At 40.7% G+C, this 21,001-nt stretch overlaps 1 protein-coding gene across 1 annotated transcript; it reads right to left on the bottom strand.

Annotated features, from left to right (window-relative positions):
• Positions 1-275: 275 nt before the first annotated feature.
• Positions 276-18,899, bottom strand: LOC116366980 (CREB-regulated transcription coactivator 3-like). The gene is made up of 2 exons (XM_031818809.1): positions 17,637-18,899; positions 276-1,404 (listed from the first exon to the last, which is right to left on the bottom strand). The coding sequence occupies exons 1-2, from the start codon at positions 17,766-17,768 to the stop codon at positions 1,264-1,266; spliced, it is 273 nt and encodes a 90-aa protein (XP_031674669.1). The 5' UTR covers positions 17,769-18,899; the 3' UTR covers positions 276-1,263.
• Between the last annotated feature and the right edge of the window lie 2,102 nt (positions 18,900-21,001).

Below are 21,001 nucleotides of genomic sequence, written 5' to 3'. Positions count from 1 at the left end.
AATGCTAGCTAGCAACTTACCTTGGCTTACTGCATTCGCGTAACAGGCAGTCTCCTTGTGGAGTGCAACGAGAGAGAGGCAGGTCGTTATTGTGTTTTTAGACATTGGACTAGTTAACTGTAAGGTTGCAAGATCGAATCCCCCGAGATGACAAGGTGAAAATCTGTCGTTCTGACCCTGAACAATGCGGTTAACCCACGGTTCCTAGGCCGTCATTGAAAATAAGAATGTGTTCTTAACCGACTTGCCTAGTTAAATAAAAAGGTATATATATATTTTTTTTTTTGTTGTTGTTTTTTTTTGTTTAAAAAGGCAAATCGGCGCCCAAAAATACAGATTTCCAATTGTTATGAAAACTTGAAATCGGCCCTAATTAAATCGGCCATTCCGATTAATCGGTCAACCTCTAATCTGTACCTGGCATAATAACTCACTAACTAGCAAAGGATATGAACTAAAAGTGCACACGTGGCTACATGCAGCGCTCACTTTGATCTCAACACAATAGCATCTACTCATGACCACAGCTGTAAACAGAGTCCAGTTCAAAGTAAATGGCACAGATCCATATACGGCAATGGCCTATTTGCATATAGACCTACTGCAGCGCTGTTTGGTTATGGGCGGAGTCCTGTGTAATACAATCCTACTCGGATGCGTTCTGCCGACAACAAAATATTTTGCATTATTGTTTAGTTTCGGTATGTTGCATTGAAAGTGGCTAATATTGCCTTGATACAAGCACAATTGCCAGAGTAAAGGGAATGGTTGATAGTGTTAACTAATGGGGAAATCTCTAGAAAGTTGAATGTAGTTCAATCCTCGTGCTTCTCTCCGTGGGCTGATATTTCTTCTGCGCAGCAGTACTGGGGAGCTGCGATGAAGTCTTGGGGGTACTGCGTGCCCGCACGCAACTTAGAGGGAACAATGGTTATGGGAATACTTGTAATCAGGACAATGATCAACAACCAATTTGACAGAGCTTGAAGACGTTGGGGCTAATATTGTACAATCCAGGAGTGCAAAGCTCTTAGAGATTTACCCAGAAAGACTCACAGCTGTTATCACCACAAAAGGTGCTTCTACAAAGTACTGAATCAAGGGTGTGAATACTTATGGAAATGAGATATTTCTGAATTTATTTTCAATACATTTGCAGAAATGTCTAAAAACATGTTTTCAATTTGTCATTACGGGGCATTGTGTGTAGATGAATGAGAATAAAACAATATATTTAATCAATTTTGAATTCAGGCTGTAACATCAAAATGTGGAATAAGTCAAGGGGTTCACCTGGAAGTCGGCGCTAGCGTTGCCGATCTGGTTGACGTTGGGCAGGGAGCCTCCATAGTACTGGGCCCTGGTCTGGGTCTGACGTAGCTGTTGGATCTTCTGGAACTGCACCTGTTGGTCAACAACAGAACGGCAGTCAGTAACCAAGGAGCCACAGGGGGAGGAGGAGCAGGATTTATTAGAGGGATGTCCAATAGCGGTCCTGCAAAAGAAAGTCTCGTCCTGACACGTTCAATCTTTTCTCAACCAGTTGAAATCAGCATAATATTTATGGATCTATACAAAGAAATACAGAAACAGGTCAAACGACATGCAGCTAGTTTGCGGTCCTACCAGCTTCAGTTTGAAGTAATTGCGTTAGCTGTGTAGTTGGCTAGCTCCTATGAACAGTGCCCTGACAAGAAAGCACATTTTCTATGAAGGGCAAAAATCACACATCATTAGCTCATTGTTATGGATGTATCCAAAACATCTTAAACAAATGCAATTGCAGCTACTTTGCTGTTATTCTAGCTGCACTGTTTGAGCTGACTGTGTTAGCCGTAGTTTGCTAGCTAGCAAAGGATAAGAGCGTTGCCAGCCAGGACGGCAACGGAACATTAACAACGAACGTATGTGTCACGTCTCTGGCAACCAAAGCGATAGTCAACGGCCAGCCCGCTTGACTAGCAACCATAGATGTGTCAGAACTACGCCTATATTTTCTTTGAGGGATGAAAGTAGCCTATTTTCAACATTTAATGGTAACCCGTTGAAGAAAGGCTACTGTACGCTCGAGGTTGTGCGAAACAACTTTTTTTACTCTGCTCCGCCCTGTACCTATGACCACAGCACAGCCGCGCTAAAAAAACAGTTGTTTAGCATGCCCTCCGCTTTATTTTGCTCCAGCCCAGCATCAACTCCTCTCATACTCCTGCCTACATGACTAAGATTGGCCAATGGTCACCCCTGGGCAAATATGTACAAGACAGCAAGAGTGACAGAAAGTTGTACATCAGAGAAATAAGACAATGGAAGTTGTGTTGCTGGTTTAGTTTATTGGTTCAAATCAAACATTGCCTTCAATGTTGGCTGTATGGTTCATATACATGATATACTATCAATTTCTTATTTAATGAAATTACAGAAATCCTTAGGTTTTAGACAAACAATACTTAGGTTACGCTTTTGCTCATGGGTGTGGGGAAGTGTCATTTCTGTCCAATGACGTAGTCTAGGATCTGGAGAATACATCTGTTCATTAAAGGGAACCACCAGAAGCAAATGTTTTGTAACCTATCCATTCACCAATTCATAGAAATTAATCTGGTATAGCAGCCCGTCTCCACACCGGGCCCCTTATCCATAGTGTCTCAGAGTAGGAGAGCTGATAATGAATAACAGTAGGGTATATGGACAGATCCTAGAGCAGCGCACTTACTCTGAGACACTTTGTGGATACAGACCCTGTGCTCCTCCAACACAGGACCAACTCAGGGACCACACAGAGCATGGTTTGTTCGGCTAAGGTAAACAGTTCCAATTATCAATTCTGATCAGGAAAAGGCAAATCCGTGGGGCATTTCTTCCTCACACTAACCAAAGGACAAAATTTGAATCTCAAAGACTGACCTCATTTGATGCAATCAATGGGTTTACACAGAAGAGGAACTCTCAGAGAAGAGAGGACAGTAAAATAGTTGACAAGGAGCTAAGCTAGGTTTAATTTAACACTATACAGCCTCAGGGACATTCAGGAGACCTTTAGCTCTTGTTGTGATTAAATGTAATTCAAATTGAACACGTGGCTCGAGCTCCAGGGAAAGCTGTTCTCTCTCGGTGTGTCTGACAAGCCGGCAACATCTTGCTTGCAGGTGTAAGATGAGCCAATGTCTGTCTACAAAGTAAGAGAGAAGACCACTGATGTTGGACTAAGGCTGAGCGATATGGCTAAAAATCAGATGGACACCAGTCTCAACGTCAACAGTGAAGAGGCAACTCCGGGATGCTGTCCTTCTAGGCAGAGTTGCAAAGAAAAAGCCATACCTCAGACGGGCCAATAAAAATAAAATTTTAACATGGGCAAAAGACCACAGACTGGACAGAGGAACTCTGCCTAGAAGGCCAGCATCCGGGAGTCACCTCTTCACTGTTGACATTGAGACTGGTGTTGAGGGTGCTGTTTAAATGAAGCTGCCAGTTGAGGACTTGTGAGGTGTCTGTTTCTCAAACTAGACACTAATGTACTTGTCCTCTTTCTCAGTTGGACACCGGGGCCTCCCACTCTTTCTATTCTGGTTAGTGCCAGTTTGCGCTGTTCTGTGAAGGGAGTAGTACACAGTGTTGTCCGAGATCTTCAGTTTCTTGGCAATTTCTGGCTTCTTTAAATCAGAACAGTTTTCAGCTGTTCTACCATAATTGCAAAAGGGTTTTCTAATGATCAATTAGCCTTTTAAAATGATCAACTTGGATTAACTAACACAACGTGCCATTGGAACACAGGAGTGATGGTTGCTGACAATGGGCCTCTGTCCGCCTACGTAGATAATCCATTTTTAAAAATCTGCAGTTTCCAGCTACAATTTCCAACATTAAGTCTACACTGTATTTCTGATCAATTTGATGTTATTTTAAATGGATAAAAAGTGCTTTTCTTTCAAAAACAAGGATATTTCTAAGTGACCCCACATTTTTGAACAGTTGTGTGTATACAGTCGTGGCCAAAAGTTTTGAGAATGACAAATATTAAATTTCCAAAGTTTGCTGGTTCAGTGTCTTTAGACATTTTTGTCAGATGTTACTATGGAATACTAAGGTATAATTACAAGCATTTCATAAGTGTCAAAGCCTTTTATTGACAATTACATGAAGTTGATGCAAAGAGTCAATATTTGCAGTGTTGACCCTTCTTTTTCAAGACCTCTGCAATCCGCCCTGGCATGCTGTCAATTAACTTCTGGGCCACATCCTGACTGATGGCAGCCCATTCTTCCATAATCAATGCTTGGAGTTTGTCAGAATTTGTGGGTTTTTGGTTGTCCTCCCACCTCGAGGCTTGACCACAAGTTTTCAATAGGATTAAGGTCTGGGGAGTTTCCTGGCCATGGACCCAAAATATCAATCTTTTGTTCCCCGAGCCACTTAGTTATCACTTTTGCCTTATGGCAATGTGCTCCATCATGCTGGAAAAGGCATTGTTCGTCACCAAACTGTTCCTGGATGGTTGGGAGAAGTTCCTCTCGGAGGATGTGTTTGTACCATTCTTTATTCATGGCTGTGTTCTGAGGCAAAATTGTGAGTGAGCCCACTCCCTTGGCTGAGAAGCAACGCCACTTATGAATGGTCTCAGGATGCTTTACTGTTGGCATGACACAGGACTGATGGTAGCGCTCTCCTTGTCTTCTCCGAACAAGCTTTTTTCCGGATGCCACAAACAATCGGAAAGGGGATTCATCAGAGAAAATGACATTACCCCAGTCCTCAGCAGTCCAATCCCCGAACCTTTTGCAGGATATCAGTCTGTCCCTGATGTTTTTCCCTGGAGAGAAGTGGCTTCTTTGCTGCCGTTCTTGACACCAGGCCTTCCTCCAAAAGTCTTCGCCTCACTGTGCGTGCAGATGCACTCACACCTGCCTGCTGCCATTCAAGCTCTGTACTGGTGGTGCCCCGATCCCGCAGCTGAATCAACTTTAGGAGACGGTCCTGGCGCTTGCTGGACTTTCTTGGGCGCCCTGAAGCCTTCTTCACAACAATTGAACCGCTCTCCTTGTAGTTCTTGATGATCCGATAAATGGTTGATTTAGGTGCAACTTACCGGCAGCAATATCCTTGCCTATAAAGCCCTTTTTGTGCAAAGCAATGGTGACGGCACGTGTTTCCTTGCAGGTAACCATCGTTGACAGAGGAAGAGCAATGATTCCAAGCACCACCCTCCTTTTGAAGCTTCCAGTCTGTTATTCGAACTCAATCAGCATGACAGAGTGATCTCCAGCCTTGTCCTTGTCAACACTCACACTTGTGTTAACGAGAGAATCACTGAAATTATGTCCTTTTGTGGCAGGGCTGACATGCAGTGGAAATGTTTTTGGGGGGATTCAGTTCATTTGCATGGCAAAGAGGGACTTTGCAATTAATTGCAATTTATCTGATCACTCTTCATAACATTCTGGAGTATATGTAAATTGCCATCATACAAACTGACGCAGCAGACTTTAATATTTTGTCATTCTCAAAACTTTTGCCCACAACTGTACACACAGAGAGATTTTAACTTTCTCTAAATAAAGCCTTGTTCCACAATTTAAAGGTCAAAACACCCCATTTCAAACAGTCAGGAATAATCTAATGAATTCACGGCTTGTAAAATTATACCTTGGCTAAAAATATGACTTCCACAACCATAAAGACCCAATTTCATCAAAAGTTCCACCTGCATTTTTTTTGCAATAATCATTGATCTGGCTTTCAAGTCTATGAAAATGCAATGTTGTTAGACATTTTACCAGAATATGCACATTTCAGCAATAGTGCCCAACTTCTTGTAGCAGTCATAAAATATTAACACAGGTCTCAAACAATCACGTGCTAATGAGTAGCCACCTAAACTTTATATTTCAAGTCTAGCCAACTTGGGTGTATTTGCTTGCTAACATGGTATAACAGTTGAACTGTTATGAATACACCCTCCTGTCCATCTCCACCTGTTTGAAGAACTCTGTTCACTTTGTTTAGATATTGAAATCAAGTGGCCTACCGGGATAAGATGCTTATTACTAAGAATCAGAAGGAGTTGCCAATTTCTTATATAAATCTGTATTTGTATACTCACTGCACATTTATAAAAACACAGACCAGACAGCTAGCACATAAGTCTGTTGCTAAAATGCTGCTAGTGGTATTACATTCAACCAAATCATGTTTATTGGGACTCTCATTTTAGTAGGGTCTGCTCTATTCTACATTTTGGGAGTTGAGACATAAAAAGGGTATCGTGAGAACATTTTTCATTAATTGTACGAAGTTTAATCGTTTCGGTGTTCATTTGACCGATTCTGTAGGACCAAACCTCAAATGCAAAAAGAGAGTTTAAACTGCTTGTTGTGAGTGAGGAAGAAGTGTTCTTTAGTCTTGAGTGGCAGGGGGAGGGTCTTGGTGTCTGTGTAGAAGTGGGAATTTCCCCTTAATGCATAGCAATCTCATTGCCAAAACCATATCTGTTTTCCCCAGCTTCCCAGATAGGTAGCCTACCTAACATGGTCATAGCCTAACTTGGCATAGACCACACCTTAATATAAAAAATTACCTATCATAAGATTGTCCCACCAAAGACAAAATGCAGGACTATTTTAAATACTCCCAGCCAATCGGGTAAAACAGTGCTTAACAAATGGGGTTCCGGAGGACGGGATAATGCAACAAGACAACCCAAAAATACATCCATCATAAACAGAACACACATTCCAGCGCCTCAGAGTATCCAATAATACTATTCATAAAGATGGCACAGAGGGACAAAATGTCAAAGACCTTGCGGTGACATTATTCCCACGGGTTAAGAGAGGAAATCCAGGCGATTTCCACAACAACCCATACGAGGGCCTTAGTGACAAACTGCAGATGAACAACATAGGAGAAGCCGAAAGCATCTGCAGACCACGAAGCACCGGTGTAGACATTTTTCACAGAGCAGGAAGACACTTTGCTAGTTTACTTTCCTAAAGAGAGTGTGCAACAACAACTTTATAAAGACACATGAACACTTTGCTTTCAGTAGAAACAGAAACATCTGTATAAGCCTACATGTAGGCTACCCTATGCATTTATCCACATTAGCTGGCAAACTCCTTGACCATTCAGTGAAATAGCCTAGGTCTACTATGCACAGTGGTGGGAAAGCAGTTTACCCTCCGGTGAAAACAGACTAGTGAGGTGCAAGATTTTAATAAATAAAAATAAAATACAAATCGCTAGTTTACATACTGGGATATTATTTGACAATATCGCAACATGATTTTTGCACTAGTTGGCTGTACCTGCACCAAAAACATTTTTCCTTCATAGCATGTTCTCCATATTTTAACAAAAAGGGAGCCAATGTGTTTTAAGCACTTAATTCCATGAATGATCAAAACGTATTTTCTCATGGGTCTCTCGTCCCTCTGCATGAGCAATATGTTTGGAACATCAAATTGCAATAAAGTTACACTATCAATTTTCAATTGTTTTGGCTCTGTACTCTAGTACTTTGGATTTGAAATGATAAAATGACAAGAGGTTAAAGTGCAGACTCATCTTTAATTTGAGGGTATTTTCACCATATCGGGTGAATCATTTAGAAAATTACAGCACTTTTTGTACACAGCATTTAACACCATAGTACCCTCCAAACTAGTCATTAAGCTCGAGACCCTGGGTCTCAACCCCGCCCTGTGCAACTGGGTCCTGTACTTCCTGATGGTATCACCAGGTGGTGAGGGTAGGTAACAACATCTCCACCCCGCTGATCCTCAACACTGGGTCCCCACAAGGGTGCGTTCTCAGCCATCTCCTGTACTCCCTGTTCACTCAACTGCGTGGCCATGAACGCTTCCAACTCAATCATCAAGTTTGCAGACGACACTACAGTGGTAGGCTTGATTACCAACAACGACGAGACGGCCTACAAGGAGGAGGTGAGGGCCCTCGGAGTGTGGTGTCAGGAAAATAACCTCACACTCAACGTCAACAAAACTAAGGAGATGATTGTGGACTTCAGGAAACAGCAGAGGGAGCAGCCCCCATCCACATCGACGGGACAGTAGTGGAGAAGGTGGAAAGTTAAGTTCCTGGGCGTACACATCACGGACAAACTGAAATGGTCCACCCACACAGACCGCGTGGTGAAGGCGGCGCAGCAGCGCCTCTTCAACCTCGAGGCTGAAGAAATTTGGCTTGTCACCAAAAACAAACTTTTACAGATGCACAATCAAGAGCATCCTGTCGGGCTGTATCACCACCTGGTACGGCAACTGCTCCACCCATAACCGTAAGGCTCTCCAGAGGGTAGTGAGGTCTGCACAACGCATCACCAGAGGCAAACTACCTACCCTCCAGGACACCTACACCACCCGATGTCACAGGAAGGCCAAAAATATCATCAAGGACAACAACCACCCAAGCCACTGCCTGTTCACCCCGCTACCATCCAGAAGGCGAGGTCAGTAGAGGTGGACCGAGAGACTAAAAAACAGCTCTCTCAAGGCCATCAGACTGTTAAACAGCCATCACTAACATGGAGTGGCTGCTGCCAACATACTGACTCAACTCTAGCCACTTTAATAATGGAAAAATTGATGTAATCAATTTATCACTAGCCACTTAATATAATGCTTACATACCCTACATTACTCATCTCATATGTATCTACTGTACTCTATACCATCTACTGCATCTTGCCATCTTGATGTAATTAAATGTATCGCTAGCCACTTTAAACAATGCCACTCTATATAATGTTTTCATACCCTACATTACTCATCTCATATGTATCTACTGTACTCTATACCATCTTCTGCATCTGCCTATGCTGTTCTGGCAAGTGTCCCAGTCACAATACTTTGAGCTCACTGTATAGAATTGTAATTCATATCGGCACCAACATTTCACGACAATATTGTATTGTGAGAGGTCCCTGGCAATTCCCAGCCCTAAAACAGACCCAAACAGAGAGCCACTCGAGCACTTTCAACTCTGTAGTGGCCTGTTGTGAATGTTGAAACAGTGAGTTTTAATTAGATGTTTTCTGGCAGCGTCTCATGGACTCTGACAACTGCAACCCACTCACTGGGCCTCGGTCTCTCAGGGGTCATCAACAGTTCATACCTTACAGGCAACATCACTCGGAGTAGCCTCCAAACCACATCTCCTTTAACTGGCCATTTCAAACTCTGGCCTCTCATAAAAGAAGACATTGTGAAGTGATGGTATGGAAATAATGTGAATGGAACCTTTATATTTTTTCCCAGGAGATCATGTTAGTTTTCTTGACTCTGTGCATGTGTACCGAGTGCCTTCATGTTTCAGGAGGCAGAAAATGAATCAAATCAAGAGATTTCAATTCAGCTTGTGATTGCGTGGAGGTGGGCTTTCTTAATAGCTGCCTTTGACCTTCTTCATTAGGGCACAACAAAACATTTTGAAATGCTTTTCAACAGAAAATGACAAAGCGTTTATTTTGACAAGTGCAGTTAATACCTCCCTGTTTAACTCAGTTCTCTCCTGTTTGGTGCCTAATGAATGCAACCGTTGTCAGCTCCCAATCCACAGTACAGGATAAATGTAACTGAAGGGTGGAAGAGGAGAGAAGGGGGAATGAATGAGATGTTATTGATATTCTCCACATCTGAAGAAGTAGGTCAATATAGACATTAGGAATAATGTTTAACAGGTCACAGACAACAAGCCTGTTAGACATCTATATAAGCATTATGTGCCTATGGTACATTTCTGGGATCTTTTATTTCAACTCATGAAACCAACATTTTACATGACTTTATAATTTTGTGCAGTATATACACACACATACATACATACATACATACATACATACATACATACATACATACATACATACATATATACACACATATACAGTGCCTTGCGAAAGTATTCGGCCCCCTTGAACTTTGCAACCTTTTGCCACATTTCAGGCTTCAAACATAAAGATATAAAACTGTATTTTTTTGTGAAGAATCAACAACAAGTGGGACACAATCATGAAGTGGAACGACATTTATTGGATATTTCAAACTTTTTTAACAAATCAAAAACTGAAAAATTGGGCGTGCAAAATTATTCAGCCCCCTTAAGTTAATACTTTGTAGCGCCACCTTTTGCTGCGATTACAGCTGTAAGTCGCTTGGGGTATGTCTCTATCAGTTTTGCACATCGAGAGACTGAAATTTGTTCCCCATTCCTCCTTGCAAAACAGCTCGAGCTCAGTGAGGTTGGATGGAGAGCATTTGTGAACAGCAGTTTTCAGTTCTTTCCACAGATTCTCGATTGGATTCAGGTCTGGACTTTGACTTGGCCATTCTAACACCTGGATATGTTTATTTTTTAACCATTCCATTGTAGATTTTGCTTTATGTTTTGGATCATTGTCTTGTTGGAAGACAAATCTCCGTCCCAGTCTCAGGTCTTTTGCAGACTCCATCAGGTTTTCTTCCAGAATGGTCCTGTATTTGGCTCCATCCATCTTCCCATCAATTTTAACCATCTTCCCTGTCCCTGCTGAAGAAAAGCAGGCCCAATCCATGATGCTGCCACCACCATGTTTGACAGTGGGGATGGTGTGTTCAGGGTGATGAGCTGTGTTGCTTTTACGACAAACATAACGTTTTGCATTGTTGCCAAAAAGTTCAATTTTGGTTTCATCTGACCAGAGCACCTTCTTCCACATGTTTGGTGTGTCTCCCAGGTGGCTTGTGGCAAACTTTAAACAACACTTTTTATGGATATCTTTAAGAAATGGCTTTCTTCTTGCCACTCTTCCATAAAGGCCAGATTTGTGCAATATACGACTGATTGTTGTCCTATGGACAGAGTCTCCCACCTCAGCTGTAGATCTCTGCAGTTCATCCAGAGTGATCATGGGCCTCTTGGCTGCATCTCTGATCAGTCTTCTCCTTGTATGAGCTGAAAGTTTAGAGGGACGGCCAGGTCTTGGTAGATTTGCAGTGGTCTGATACTCCTTCCATTTCAATATTATCGCTTGCACAGTGCTCCTTGGGATGTTTAAAGCTTGGGAAATCTTTTTGTATCCAAATCCGGCTTTAAACTTCTTCACAACAGTATCTCGGACCTGCCTGGTGTGTTCCTTGTTCTTCATGATGTTCTCTGCGCTTTTAACGGACCTCTGAGACTATCACAGTGCAGGTGCATTTATACGGAGACTTGATTACACACAGGTGGATTGTATTTATCATCATTAGTCATTTAGGTCAACATTGGATCATTCAGAGATCCTCACTGAACTTCTGGAGAGAGTTTGCTGCACTGAAAGTAAAGGGGCTGAATAATTTTGCACCCCCCATTTTTCAGTATTTGATTTGTTAAAAAAGTTTGAAATATCCAATAAATGTCGTTCCACTTCATGATTGTGTCCCACTTGTTGTTGATTCTTCACAAAAAAATACAGTTTTATATCTTTATGTTTGAAGCCTGAAATGTGGCAAAAGGTCGCAAAGTTCAAGGGGGCCGAATACTTTCGCAAGGCACTGTATATACACACACACAGACACACACACACACACATACCATACATATATATATCTTGAAGAATATATGCTTCATGAGCGGAGTTCAACTGTCGTACCCAATCAGAACCCAAAATATAAGCTTGTTTTAATCCTGTGTTTGGGACAGTTTTAGGTTGTTGATTTGTCACTATCAATGAGCATTTCTCCTTTGCCAAGGTTATCCATCCACCTGTTAATTTCTCTACCATAAGTCACCTCCTCCAACGTTGTTTTAGAGAATTTGGTAGTACGTTCAACTGGACTCAACTGCAGACCATGTGTAACCACGCCAGCTCAGGACCTCCACATTCAGCTTCTTCCCCTGTGGGATCCTCTGAGACCAACCACCCTCACAGCTGATGAAACAGGAGTATTTCCTGTCTGTAATAAAGCCCTTTTTTGTAGGGAAAAACAAATTACTATTGGCTGGGCCTGGCTCCCAAGTGGCTGGGCCTATGACCTCCCAGGCCCACCCATGGCTGCGCCCCTGCTCAGTCATGTGAAATCCATAGATTAGGGCCCAATTCATTTATTTCAATTGACTGATTTCCTTACATGAACTGTAACTAAGTAAAATTGTTGCGTTTATATTTTTGTATATACAGCACATTCGGAAAGTATTCAGACCCCTTCACTTTTCCACATTGTTATGTTAAATCCATTGTATAATAAAGGATGGAATTCAAAATCAATCTACACACAATAGCCCATAATGAAGTTAACAGTTTAGACATTCTTGCAAATGTATTAAAACACTGAAATACCTTACCTAAGTATTCAAACCATTTGCTATGAGACTCAAAATTGAGCTCAGGTGCTTCCTGTTTCCATTGATCATCCTTGCGATGTTTCTACAACTTGGAGTCCACCTGTTCTAAATTCAATTCATTGAACATGGCTTGGAAAGGCACAGACCTGCCTATATACGGTCCCACAGTTGACAGTGCATGTCAGAGTAAAAACCAAGCCATGAGGTCGAAGGAATTGTCCGTAGAGCTCAGAGAACGGATTGTGTTGAGGCACAGATCTGGGGAAGGTTACCAAAAACTTTCTGCAGTATTGAAGGTCCCCAAGAACACAGTGGCCTCCATCATTCTTAAATGGAAGAAGTCTGTAACCACCACCACTCTTCCTAGAGCTGAGCAATCAGGAGAGAAGGGCCTTGATTGGGGAGGTGACCAAGAGCCTTATGGTTGCTCTGGAGTTCCTCTTTGGAGATGGGAGAACCTTCCAGAAGGACAACCATTTCTGCAGCACTCCACCAATCAGGCCTTTATGGTAGAGTGGCCAGACAGAAGCCCCTCCTCAATAAAAAGGCACAAGATAAAAACGCCAAGCGGGCTTTCCTAAAAGGTAACCAAAGGATTCTCATACCATGAGAAACAAGATTTTCTGGTCTGATGAAACCAAGATCAGATGTTATGCTTGGCATTCAGGTAGAGGAAGCCTGGCACCATCCCTACAGTGAAGCATGGTGGTAGCATCATCATGCTGTGGGGGAAGTTTTTCAGCGGCAGGGACTGGGAGAAAAGTACAGAAAGATCCTTGATGTCCTGAGCGTTCTGGAGCAGATTATCCGACTGGGGCTAAGGTTCACCTTCCAACAAGACAACACAGGAGTGGCTTCAGGAAAAGTCTCAATGTCCTTGAGTGGCCCAGCAAGAGCACCGACTTCAACCCAATCAAACATCTCTGGAGAGACCTGAAAATAGCTGTGCTGCGATGCTCCCCATTCAACCTGACAGAGCTTGAGAGGATCTGCAGAAAAGAACAGGAGAAACTCACAAAATACAGGTCTGCCAAGCTTGTAGCGTTATCCCAAGAAGACTGTTGAAGCACCTTTTGGCAGCATTTACAAAGTACTGAGTAAAGGGTCTGAATACTTATGTAAATGTCATATTTTTTTTTATAAACTAGCAACATTTTTTCTTTGTCGTCAGGGTATTGTGTGTAGATCACATCAATCGCAATATTGACATGTGCAATATCCACATCACAAGAGACTTATATCGCATGCAGACTTATATCGCATATTCTGAAACACCTCAGCCACTTGTAACATTTGCTATAGTTTACTCCATTTTTTTTCTCCTCTTGCAGCTGCATCCCACACCAAGTGCCTCCCATTTGTCATAAAAACCAGTAGATGGTGATAGGAATAAGTGGATGACGTCAGCGCTATGGAAACTCCCGACGGCGCATTAAGCTGGAAGTATTTGAAGTGCCTTAATTCTTAATGACACAAAAAAAAAAAAATAAGTGAAAGTGGCTGTAACTAGCAAAGGATTATGGTCGATGTAGTCATTTTCATCCTGCCTGAGAGACACGTGCATGAGGGCGCGAGCATCCTCGTAGCCTGCTGGCCCGTGATTGTCTGTCCTGTGTGACAACAAATGTAGTAGTCAGAATGGATCACTGTTTAATTTAAATATCTTGATTTGTAGCAAACTTTATAACAATTCACCATTGGGACTTGATCAAAATAAAAACATTTTAGAGCTCAAAAACAGGCACCTAAATTTTTCTGGTTTGGCCGTTCTGGCGATCGTTCTGGCGATTGTAATTGACATAGCCTTTCTAGGGCAGACCAGGGATTTTGACACCGCTAGGTTGCTATGGAGTAGCCAGCCAGCAGAGCTAATGACTGGGGACCTTGCGCCGCCTCTGTCACTTAACTGGCACAGTTCCTCGTCCTCGCTGTTAGATTCACTAGAAGTTTGCTTGCTGTTCTGTTTGGAACAATCAGTTGACTGCATTTGACCTAACTAGAGGTCGACCGATTAAAATCGGCATAGCTGATTAATTAAGGCCGATTTCAAGTTTGCATAACAATTGGTCATCTGCATTTTTTTTATGCCGATTATGGCCGATTACATTGCATTCCATGAGGAAACTGAGTGGTAGGCTGACCACCTGTTACACGCGTGCAGCAAGGAGCCAAGGTATGTTGCTAGCTAGCATTAAACGTATCTCATAAAAAAACAATCAATCTTCACATAATCACTAGTTAACCTAGTAATATCATCAACCATATGTAGTTATCTAGCTTGTCCTGTGTTGCATATAAACAATTCGGTGCCTGTTAATTTATCATCGAATCACAGCCTACTTCGCCAAACAGGGGATGATTTAACAAAAGCACATTCGCGAATAAAGCACAATCGTTGCACGAATGTACCTAACCATAAACATCAATGCCTTTCTTAAAATCAATGCACAAAAGTATATATATATTTTTTTAAACCTGCATGGTTTAGTTAAAAGAAATTCATGCAGACAAGATTAACTAGGGAAATTGTGTCACTTCTCTTGCATTCATGGCACGCAGAGTCAGGGTATATGCTACAGTTGGGCTGACTGGCTTGTTGCGAACTCATTTTCCAGAATTATGACATAACATTGAAGTTTGTGCAATGAAACAGCATATATTTAGACTTAGGGTTGCCACCCGTACAATAAAATATGGAACAGTTCTGTATTTCACCGAAATAAAATGTTTTGATTTCGAAATTAGGTTTCTTGGTTTGACCATATTAATGACCAAAGGCTCATATTTCTGTGTTTATTATATTAGAATTAAGTCTATGATTCGATATTTGATAGAGCAGTCTGACTCGTAAGCATTCATTCAAACTTTACTGTGTTTGCCAGCAGCTCTTAGCAATGCTTGACTCACAGCGCTGTTTATGACTTAGAGCCTATCAACTCTTGAGATTAGGCGGGCAATACTAAAGTGGCTATTAGAACATCCAATAGCCAAAGGTACATGAAATACAAATGGTATAGAGAGAAATAGTCCACGAGTCATAATTCCAATAATAACGACAACCTAAAGCTTATTAACTGGGAATATTGAAGAACTGGGAACATTGAACAACCAGCTTTCATATGTTCTGAGCAAGGAACTTAAGCGTTAGCTTTTTTTTTTTTACTTGGCACATATTGCACTTTTACCTTCTCCAACACTGTGTTTTTGCATTATTTAAACCAAATTGAGCATGTTCCATTATTTATTTGAGACTAAATAGATTTTATTTATGTATTATATTAAGTTAAAATAAGTGTTCGTTGTTCATTCAGTATTGTTGTAATTGTCATTATTACAAATAAATAAAATTGTATATATATATATATATATATATATATATATAAGTGTGTAAAATATTTTAAGAAAATCTGCTTTTTTTGGTCCTCCAATAATTGGTATCGGCGTTGACAAATCATAATCGGTCATCCTCTATTCTAAAACAAACAATTCTGCTTTCCACTCTGCTTCTTAATATAAGTAAATTTTATTTCTAGGATTCCAAAAGTTATACCAAGAGTTATGACCTTTGTCAAACCACAATATTTGGTAAAGAACTACATTAAAAAAATGTAAATCGCTATTCGATTTCTCCCATATCGTGCAGCCCTAATACACATCATTAAAGTCTAAAATGGATGTAGGAACTGCAAGAAATGCTACCCTTGTAGATTCCATCTGTGTGGAGTTGTGAGAAGAATGACTGTAAGTCCCTAAGAGTGTCCCTACATAGAGGCTGTGGTGCTAGTTGTTTGGTATTAAAATAGTCTCAAGTAGTCGGCAACAAGAAAAACATGACATTGGATGCAAAGCTGGTACATTTCAAATTAATCAGACACACAAGAAGTTTCCTTCCCATCTAGCTGGATACACATGGTGAACTTGTTATGAGTAGATGAGGCGGGGCTGGTATGTCTACACATGGTTCCCAGCAAGCTTTGGCCATTCATTTTATTTTACACACACATTAAAACACAGTCTTGGGAAGTGCAATTAAAACCTCACAAATCACCCAGAAAAACAGTTACATTCCTCAACAAATAAGTCCCCAATACAAGGATGCTATTGTCATCTTTATATTCGACCTGCCAAAAACCAACGGTTGCAGGCTACCAACAATGAGCAAAACCAGGAATGAGTCACCCAACGCCCCCAATAACTCTGCCTTTTTACTCCATTAAGATACATGCAGGAGATAAAGCCCTCGAGGGCTCAATTGAAGATAAGAGAAGCATGACTTTGTGTATGTCCCACTGTAAAGCAATGTGAGAGTTGCTCGTTCACAATAGAGGGGATTGATTTGAGACCTTGATGCAGCCTAACACAGTAAACTGGTCTTGGGTGTTTTAGAATGCAATTGTCCACACAAATGTAAAGGACTGCCCAATTCAATGTTACCGTAGCTACATTAACATTAGTAGCTGTAAGTTGCTTTAGATAAGAGCGTCTGCTAAATGACTCAAATGAAAATTTAATAAAAAGTTAAATGGATGAGATCGGCACATAATTTGCAGTTTGGGTCCCATTCAGTGCAGAAAAGGCAGGCCCGAAGATCTCACTTCTTGAGTGTATATTCAAATGGATGATTACAGGGGAATGTAGTTAAGTCACAGTTTATTGTGCAGGCAAAATTAGAGGCGCCATTACAATTGCCATCTATACATCATATGACAACAACACATTGATGTTAATGATGACTCATAGAATAATATGCAGCAGCTGGCTGGTTATTAACCAATCATTTCATTCAAAAATAGGCTGATGAGTGCAAGAGTGGGTGGTGCAGAAAGCATGTTTACTGGTGATGTTTCTGTTCACATCACACACGGCAATGATCAATGCTGACCTATGTCTAAGTAGTGAGTGTGAACTGTCAGCCACTAATCACCCATCGATTGATAGCCTCCTGTTTCGGCTAAATATATTTCCAAACAACCCTGATGAATTTAACTTTTATTTAAGGATTATCCTTGTAAGTATTAAAAACCGTATTGTTAACTACAGTCATTGTAGTTATATAGTAAACAATAGCCATATGGTTATTTTTTTAAACAGCTAGCCTTATTTCGAAGTAACCTGCCTAACCATAACCTCAATGAATTGTGACACAAGTTTGACAGGTGCCCCGCTGCTTGACAGCAGAGAGCATTCACACCCTGCTGGCTTGCCTGTCCAACTTCCTTGATCAAACTAAACATGGCATTCCTATCTAGCTTGAGACCACTCATGCACAAATAAATCACACTTAATAATTCGATATTTATAGACAGGGATCTGCTTACCCTTGAGACAGTGAGATCTGTCATAAGCTGATCGAAGGCCAGCGTCTCCTCTGCTTGTTTCTGGTTGTGCAGCGCTATCTTTTCGCTGAACTTCCTGGGGTTTGAGCCACCCGAGCCCGGGGATCCGGACATGGTGTGGGCCGCACAGTTTATAAATGTTACTTAAAAAATGTAAAGCGAGTGCTTGGGGCACAAATATAGAGAGTGTGGTTTTGATTGTCAGTCCACTTTTAGCGAATCCATCAGTGCTGCTTCAAATCGTCGCGTTGGCAAATTGTCGGTGCTAGCTAACGTTAGCTTGATAGCCACATAAGTTAACAATAGTGGACAGTTCAGCTGACAAGTGTTTGTATACAAACAAATTCCAAAATATGTGTTTTCGGTGCCAGCAGGTAACGCTTACCGAAGTTGAGTTCTATACATCCCAACGTATTGTTAATGCATGGGAAAATATTTACATTTGTAAATAGTTAGCTAAACTAATAAGCCAACAACTTGTTTGAAACTCAATCAGTAGCTAGTTATGTTAACTAGCTAGCGTGAGAGAGTGCCAGTGCTAGCTAGCTACCTGTCACTTCCATTTTCTTCATTAACAATTTAGCTTAAAATAGTAACGTTATTTGAGGACGTATCCAGCAATGCATTGTCAATTGAGGCAACACGCGTAGCTAAATAACAAATAATAAGTACTTCAACCTCTTCAAAGCTATCAAAACTGTCATTTTATGCAGTGTATAAAAATGTTCGATAAAAATTACAGCTACGCAGCAAGCTCGTACAGTAGCTACCGCGTAACGCGACACGAACAGCAGAAGAGAAGCGCAACTTACGTTTGCTAAAGATTTGTAAACTAAAACAATATTTGCTAACGTTGCCCAAATATAGTTGTTAGCAATGTTTTCATTAGCGAATACTTTCCCTTGTGGAGAAGATTTCAAAATGTAATTTCAACAAGTGTCGGAAAGATCTTGCAGTAGCAGCGCGAGGGTTATCCAAATCAGCATGTAACATAATCCACTCTCTCGATCTCAAAAACATTGCTTTCGATTCTGGTCCTCTGATTAGGCAGGCAGGTCGACTGTAACAACTATTTTTACAGGCTATATTTAGTTAGCATGTAAACATTCAAATCCATGCGGTAAAGTCGAGCTTCTTCTCGTCTTGTCTCCTGTTGCATATCGCTCCATAGTTTTGTTGGTGAGATCCCTTTCCCACTGATCCTGCCATATAAAAATAAAAAAACTGCTTGAAACTGTAAAACAACCTTTACCGGTTATGTCCACAGGAGGGCAATGAAGAACTCTTAAAGGGGATGTGTACCTGGCCGCATTATCCAACTGAATATTGTAGCATAGAAACACTTCAACGGAATCATTTTCACTGCAGCCAATAACAAGTTTCCATCCAGTTTTTATGCGAGTTAAGTCATACAGTATAAATACAAAGTCAAGACAGCTGTGATAGAAACAGAGGTTTTGGTACAATTTTATAAAAGCCAACAGATAAATTGTTTGTTCGACATGGTGGGATCTTTTTGTTTCGATAAAATAAATTATGCAAGAAATGTCGGTCAAGCACCTTTATGCGCAAATATTGATATAATAACCATCATATTAAAGTAAACTTGGAGTCACATGATGATATGGTGTGTGGTCCTCCCACTACGACTCAGGAAACCGTGTAGTTGATTCGACTACAGATGAAATAAGTTATGAACTTCACAGCGTGGTGAAAGTGCACAATGATGGACTTGATGCTTCTTTCCACTAAATATCGAGGGTCTTATTCTGGAGACATGATGATCGATGCTTAACTGCCATTTGACAAATACAAATATTCTCGCTCTTATCCACAATCTTGTCATGTAGACTAGCCTACCCTCAATGTATCTGTGAGCTGTTGGCTTGAGCACATGTGCCAAGAGCACAGTTTTTGTGACAAAACTATTGGTAGAGTTAAAAATGGACTGGAAACGCAATGAACTTGATTTTTATTCGGGACATGAAAACTTAATCGAAAAAGTACATTTTGTGTGCACTACGTCATCACACTGATTTTTATCCACAAGAAGTCAGATTTTCTTTATGCAGATTTTTAAATATTTGTATGAAAATCTGGCATCAATTGGATGGAAACCTAGTTCATTGTAGAGATGGTTGCCAAACTGAGATTATTTGACACTAGGGATCACTTGATACACTGAAATATGACTGTAACCACTTCTGAATATAGCCTAGGAATTCAAACATAGCCTTTGTCTGGAAAAAAAACATGTTTTTGCTTCATTTTGTATATCATTTAATCATAGCATCCACTAAGATAAGAAACTGCATATTACATCATTTTGTGTATTTGAAACCATGGGGAACATGTTGCTATTTCTGTTCGTGTTTTGCTTAGGACACCTAGGCCAGGATTTAATCAGATCGGCCTGTCAACAATGGGCCTTTTAAAAGTAATGTTACCATGTTCACATTCTAGGTAAACGCTGCAGATATTTTCGTCTCAATTGGAAATTGCCTTTAAATAATAATACAAATTAGATGGGTGCTTATATTTGTCCTACTTCCGGCCTAGCCTTTATCATACGGTTGTTCACTCATTATTTAGTGAACTGAATGGTAATTGACCTGGATACAAATGTCTACTAAATAAATGAAGGAAACATTTAAGTGCTCATAACAATCGTAAATATGTATTTTACCACAGTGGCACACACGTGAAAGTAATTTAGCTTGATTTATTCAGGTTCTTAAATACTACTTTGTACTTTTGTACTTTTAATTCTCAAACCTATCCAATCATCCATGGACATACAGAACTAGAACCTGCTGGCTAGTGTCCACATGGAGAAAAAATATTGTATATAAAATATTACATCATACAATTCAAATGAAATTATACTGACATTCTGCAAAACAATCCATTTTAACTAATAGGGCCAGTTTCCCAGACACAGATTAGGTTCATCCTGAATCTCTATTGAAAATCTATTTCAGTCCAGGACTTTTAGTTTTTTAATTTTACCTTTATTTAACTAGGCAAGTCAGTTAAGAACAAATTCTTATTTTCAATGACGGCCTAGGAACAGTGGGTTAACTGCCTGTTCAGGGGCAGAACGACAGATTTGTACCTTGTCAGCTCAGGGGTTGATGCTTGCAACCTTCCAGTTGCTAGTCCACCGCTCTAACCACTAGGCTACCCTGCTGCTCCAGGCTGGAGCTGGTTTTGGGAAACCTTCCCTTCAAGTTAATTTACTATTCATAAAGTGTGCATAATAACCAATGTGTATTTAACAATTTTTAAACATTAAAATGTATAATCATGTGTAAGCATTCTTAGCATTTAATCATTTAAAAATCTTA

The sequence above is a fragment of the Oncorhynchus kisutch genome, unplaced genomic scaffold, assembly GCF_002021735.2.
Source record: "Oncorhynchus kisutch isolate 150728-3 unplaced genomic scaffold, Okis_V2 scaffold1628, whole genome shotgun sequence".
NCBI classification, from domain to species: domain Eukaryota; kingdom Metazoa; phylum Chordata; class Actinopteri; order Salmoniformes; family Salmonidae; genus Oncorhynchus; species Oncorhynchus kisutch.
The sequence above is the reverse complement of the archived record's forward strand: the minus strand, read 5'-3'. Positions and strand labels throughout refer to the sequence as shown.

Coding starts and splice junctions, on each gene's coding strand:
- LOC116366980 (XM_031818809.1), bottom strand. CDS start 17,768: ATGTCCGGATCCCCGGGCTCGGGTGGCTCAAACCCCAGGAAGTTCAGC. Junction 1,405..17,636: donor CAGATCTCACTGTCTCAAGG/GTAAGCAGATCC, acceptor GTTGACCAACAG/GTGCAGTTCCAGAAGATCCA.